At 45.6% G+C, this 5,229-nt stretch overlaps 1 protein-coding gene across 1 annotated transcript in view; it reads left to right on the top strand.

Moving 5' to 3' along the window:
- The first annotated feature begins 407 nt into the window (after positions 1–407).
- LOC144231106 (uncharacterized) overlaps positions 408–5,229 on the top strand; it is a 43,072-nt gene continuing 38,250 nt past the window's right edge. The window contains 3 exon segments of the mRNA XM_077763496.1: positions 408–448; positions 984–1,068; positions 4,752–4,878. Of these exon segments, the coding sequence (XP_077619622.1) occupies positions 1,054–1,068; positions 4,752–4,878 (142 nt within the window). The 5' untranslated portion in view covers positions 408–448; positions 984–1,053.

Here is a 5,229-nt window from a genome sequence, read left to right as displayed (position 1 = left end):
GTCATGATCGCGCGGTTCGTGGGTTCGAGCCCCGCGTCGGGCTCTGTGCTGACTGCCAGCTCGGAGCCTGGAGCCTGTTTCAGAGTCTCTGTCTCCCTGTCTCCCTGACCCCCCCCTGCTCACGCGGTCTCTCTCTCTGTCCTAGAAATAAACAAAACATTTTTTAAAGAAAAGAAAAAACATTAATTTAGAACATGCAGGAGGCAGCTCTGCTCCAAAGAAGGACCAGCAGACCCATACACAGCCGGGAGCCGAGCAGGGCCAGTCTCGTCGAGGCTCCGCCCCCACACCGGCCCGCCCCCACCGCGCGCCTCCTGCCCAGTCCCAACCGCTCTCCGCTAGACGCGGCCCCGCCCAGGCCCCGCCCCCAAGACGGCGCTCCAGCCCGCGCACGCGCAGTTTCCTTCAGACCAGGAAGTGAGTCGGACTGAACGATACACACGCTCAGGTGAGTGAAGTTCGGATATCCAGTATCAAACCCGTGTTTCGAGGCAGCACAGCCTCCTGTCCTCCACACCGGGGTTCTGTGGCAGTTACAACTACCGTCCTCGCCCTCCCGCTCACGGTGAGACCCGGCGTCGCCGTGAGACGCTCCGGTGCTCGGGCGTCCGGCTCCACTTCCAGCCCCTCGGTGCCGTGGAGACCGCGGCTTCGCGCGCTCCCTGGCCTGTTCTCCGTCCCCGATCTAGAAAGGGGTTGGGGGAGGGGAGGGGCCCAGGGCAGGGTGTGTGGCTTGGAGGGGAGCGTCCGTCCAGCCCAGGCCCCACTGCTGCAGCAGCAGAGCGCGCGGGCCTCTCCACAGGCCGGGGAGTTCTGCAGAAAAGGGGCAGAGCCAGCTCACTTGCTCGGCTCTGCTCACCAGCCCCTCCGCGGGCGGCAGAGCAGTCTCTTCCCGTGTTGAGGTCCTCCCTGCGTGTGTGGTTGTGTCACAGGAAGGGGGTTTGTTCCTTCTAAGCATGAAACAGCCTATTTTCCGCACTCAGGGCTCACTTCTCAAGACCGAGCTTACCGAGAGGGAAGCCCCGAGGAGCAGGAAAGAAAGCGGAGGCCGACATGACTCGTTCCCAGGTAACAGTCACGTTCTTGGTTGTTTCCTCTGTCTCTCTAACTGAAATTGGTAATCTTCTCTCAAGGGACCTGCCTAACAACGTTTGCTGGAACAGAACTTGCCTCGGTGCCCCTCATCGTCACCTAGATTCCATCCCTCCAGCTTGGCGCCCCGGAGACGTGGAACTTGTGAAGAGGCCCTGTTGGGGGGGCATCAGCTAGAGGGAAGGGTTTCATACTTAGGTTTGGATCGGAAGGTGGGAGTGTTCCTTTGGTGTCAGTGAGGTTGGCAAAGGGGATCGTTTCGGGGGTTGCACACGAATGTGCTGCAGCTCCTCGTAGAGCAGCATGAAGAACTGCGCATTTGGGTGCGGTATGAATGTGTGGGAACAGCTGGAAAAGAAGACCGAGGGGCGCCCGGGTGGCTCAGTCGGTAGAGCATCCGACTTCGGCTCAGGTCATGATCTCGCACTGTGGGTTTGAGCCCCGCATCGGGCTCTGCTGACTGCTCAGAGTCTTGCGTCCGCGTCTGAGTCTGTGTCTCCCTCTCTCTCTCTGCCCCTCCCCCACTCACACTCTGTCTCTCTCAAAAACAAACATTAAAATTAAAAAGAAAAAAAGGAAGAAGAAGAAGACTGAGGAGGGCAAACCTGTTGTCCCTGATTTTACGAGATGTTTGAAACCAACCACGTGAATTGGCCTATTTCTGGCTCTAAGAGAGTAATGATTTGGATTAGAATGGAAAGTTCTGAAACCTAATGATAAAGGATGTTTTATTGTGTAATTTGTTTTAACAAGAAGTTCTTTAAAACCACTCACAGCATATCCATCCCGTGAAACCCTTATTCATGCACGGACGTTTGTGCCCAAGGTGTTTTAGGTAAAAAGGTTTCAGCCATTCCATTGGAGCCGAAAACTTGATCTTTGTCATCAGAGTGCCTGGAAGCAAATTCTGGTACCACCAATTATTACTGAACAGCAATTTGTTTTAAACATCACATGCTCTGTACCTTGGTTTTGGGGTAAAACTCCACTGTGTTTCGCCTTCTGGACTAAGAAGTAAAACCTCTGCTTCCCCACCATGCCCTCCATTATGACTCACCGACTTTCTAATCACTTGTCAGTTCTGCGCAAGATTAAGTGCAAGTCTTATAAAAATGCATTTACCAGCATTAGTTGATTTTAGTTAAAATTCTTCAGTGAATGTTATATGGTGATATTTTATTCCGGACACAGATCTTGGAGTTGTTTTTCATGCTAGTAAACATAGAGATAGCTCTTCTTTGAGATACTCATTACAGCATTCTCTGAATGAAGACGCCTGGATCCCACATGGTTCCTGATGAACACTGTGTGCAGTGGTGAACGGCAGAGGCCATAATATCCCTTATGTTAGCTTCCATTTCAATGGATATGCTTCTGTTTACTGACAATCACAATGTTTACTGGAATTTTCTTACTTAATAACACTTCCAATTTTTTATTCAGCATGACTTTTAACTATCCAATATCTTCAAAAATCTAATGCTTTCAAAAATTTTTCTATCATAATCTATTAAATTGATATAGAATGTTAATATCTTTTAAAATCTTCAATCATTGTTTTATTATTCAATAAACTCCACTTGGCTTATGTTTAAATGGACATTTAAATGGACAAAATTTTGGTATTTATGTATATATATTTAGTGGAAAAGAAAGTTTTCTATTTTTTAATAACTAGGTTAATACAAGAATAATGTTGACAACAACCTCATTAAATTAATTTTACTTGTACTTAATGTACAATTTCTGAATGTTCATTTTACCAAAAATACTGCAATACAGATGAGTAAAAAAAAATGATAGATTCAAAAAATTCATCCCCGAAATCTGTCTGAGATGACTGCTTTTAATGAAAGTGTAAGTGTGTGTGCATGTATGCAAGCAGAAACCTATGGTATGAGGGGTGCCTGGGTGTCTTAGTCGGATAGGCGTCCAACTTTGGTTCAGGTCATGATCTCATGGTTTGTGAGTTCAAGCCCCACGTTGGGCTCTTTGCTGACAGCTCAGAGCCTGGAGCCTGCTTTGGATTGTGTTTCCATCTCTCTCTGCCCCTCCCCTGTTCGCACTCTGTCTCTCTCTCTCTCAAAAATAAATAAACAATTAAAAAAAGTTAAGAAAAAAAGAAACCTGTGGTGTGTATTAAAGACACATTGTCATGTAAATAACTTTTTTAAAATGTGTATTTATTTATTTTTGAGAGAGAGCATGAACAAGGAGAGGCAAAGAGAGGGAATCCCAAGCAGGTTTTGAGTTGCCAGTGCAGAGGCCTGACATGGGGCTTGAACCCATGAAACTGTGGTATCATGACCTGAGCTGAAATCAAGAGTCAGACACTTACCTGACTGAGCCAGTCAGGAGCTCCCATAAATAACTTTCATATTTATTTTAGCCTTTGAAAATTGTTCTTACATACTTTTCATGGCCTTAAAATTTTTTCTACACTAACTCCTTAGTGAATGAATAGTGGTAAGAATAGTAATGTACTATGTGTGTGCATATATAATGACATTATATGGTGGTCTATGTTTTTTTTTAATATTTTTTTAATTTAATTTTTTTATTTCTGAGAGAGAGAGAGAGTGATACAGTGTGAGCAGGGGAGAGGGAGACACAGAATCTGAAGCAGGCTCCAGGCTCTGAGCTAGCTGTCAGCACAGAGCCCGACGCAGGGCTTGAACCCATGAACCGTGAGATCATAACCTGAGCTGAAGTCAGACACTTAACTGACTGAGCCACCCAGGCGCCCCAAGGTGGTCCATGTTTTTAGCTTTGTTTTTTCATGCTTTCTCACTTAGAAAACCCGCTAGCAATGTACTTTCTTAAAAATGTTTATTTTTGGGAGAGAGTGCATGTGGGCAGATGATGGGCAGAGACAGGGAGACAGAATATCTGAAGCAGGCTCTACGCTGTCAGTACAGAGCCCAATGTGGGGCTCCAGCCCACGAACTGTGAGATCATGTCCTGAACTGAAGTTGGACGCTTAACAGATGAGCCACCCAGGCACCCCTCACTATAATTTTAATACTGCTTCTGTTACTTAACTGTGGATTCCGTAGGTTCACTTCTAAATTCCTAACACCTGATGTCAGTGCCGGCTCTGCCATTTCTTAGCTGTTTGGCCCAAGGCAAGTTTCTTAGAGTCTCTGTGGCAGTTGTCTCCTCTATACGGCGGGAACAGATATTTCTCTAATGTTATTGCACCAAATACTGCCTATTTGAGTAATGTTTAGCATATTGTAAATGTTCAAAAACTTTTTGTCTCTGTTGTTCTAATCATCATCACATTCTTGGATTGCAAACTTTCTTAAAAGTTTCTGAATTTTGTAATCTGTAAAGACACTACTCGTGGCATAGCTCATCAGAGAAGTCATTGGTGTGTAAAATGTACTTACTATCTAGCCCTTCTGTATAGTCCTCCTTGTGACGAATTTTTTAGTTTGTGTATTTAGTTCACAAAATTGCAGAATGCACAGTGATTTTGTGGATTTATGTCCTCTCTTTGAGAAGTATAATAACACAAATTTAGGGCTATATGACTTGCTCAAAATTGTCTTCTACTGATGTGTCAAAATACTCACTACAGCCAAATCAGTCCTTACATCTCTCTCTTATGATTTGTGTGAAGATAAGAGCCCTCCCCATGGTCTTTTTCATTGCAGGTGCTGTTGACCTTCAGGGATGTGGCTGTAGAATTCTCTCAGGAGGAGTGGGAGTGCCTGGACCCTGCTCAGAGGGCCTTGTACAGGGACGTGATGCTGGAGAACTACAGGAACCTGGTCTCCCTGGGTGAGGATAGTATCCGTCCAGATGTTGGGATCTGCCCTAGTGAGTTTCTTGGGAGCCTCTGCTCTGCTCAGCTGTGATCAGAGCTGTATTGACTCTGAAATGCAAACTTTATGAGGTGAACGTTTATCTGGACATTCATCTCCACCTTTCTTCAGATGATCTGCCCACTTCTCACTAGATTAGCATTGCTTCCACCACTTGAGTAATCACAAGACCTTGTAGCAAAATTTGAAAATATTGCGTTCCCTGGTTTTACTCCCATGCTTTTGATTCCGTAATTCTCAGAAGAGAGCTAGATGTGTGTATATATATATAATATAAGCAGAAGGAGGCAGTGAGTGGATGAAATCA

The sequence above is a fragment of the Crocuta crocuta genome, unplaced genomic scaffold (genome assembly GCF_008692635.1).
Source record: "Crocuta crocuta isolate KB4526 unplaced genomic scaffold, BGI_CrCroc_1.0 scaffold104, whole genome shotgun sequence".
In the NCBI taxonomy this organism is placed as follows: domain Eukaryota; kingdom Metazoa; phylum Chordata; class Mammalia; order Carnivora; family Hyaenidae; genus Crocuta; species Crocuta crocuta.
The sequence above is the reverse complement of the archived record's forward strand: the minus strand, read 5'-3'. Positions and strand labels throughout refer to the sequence as shown.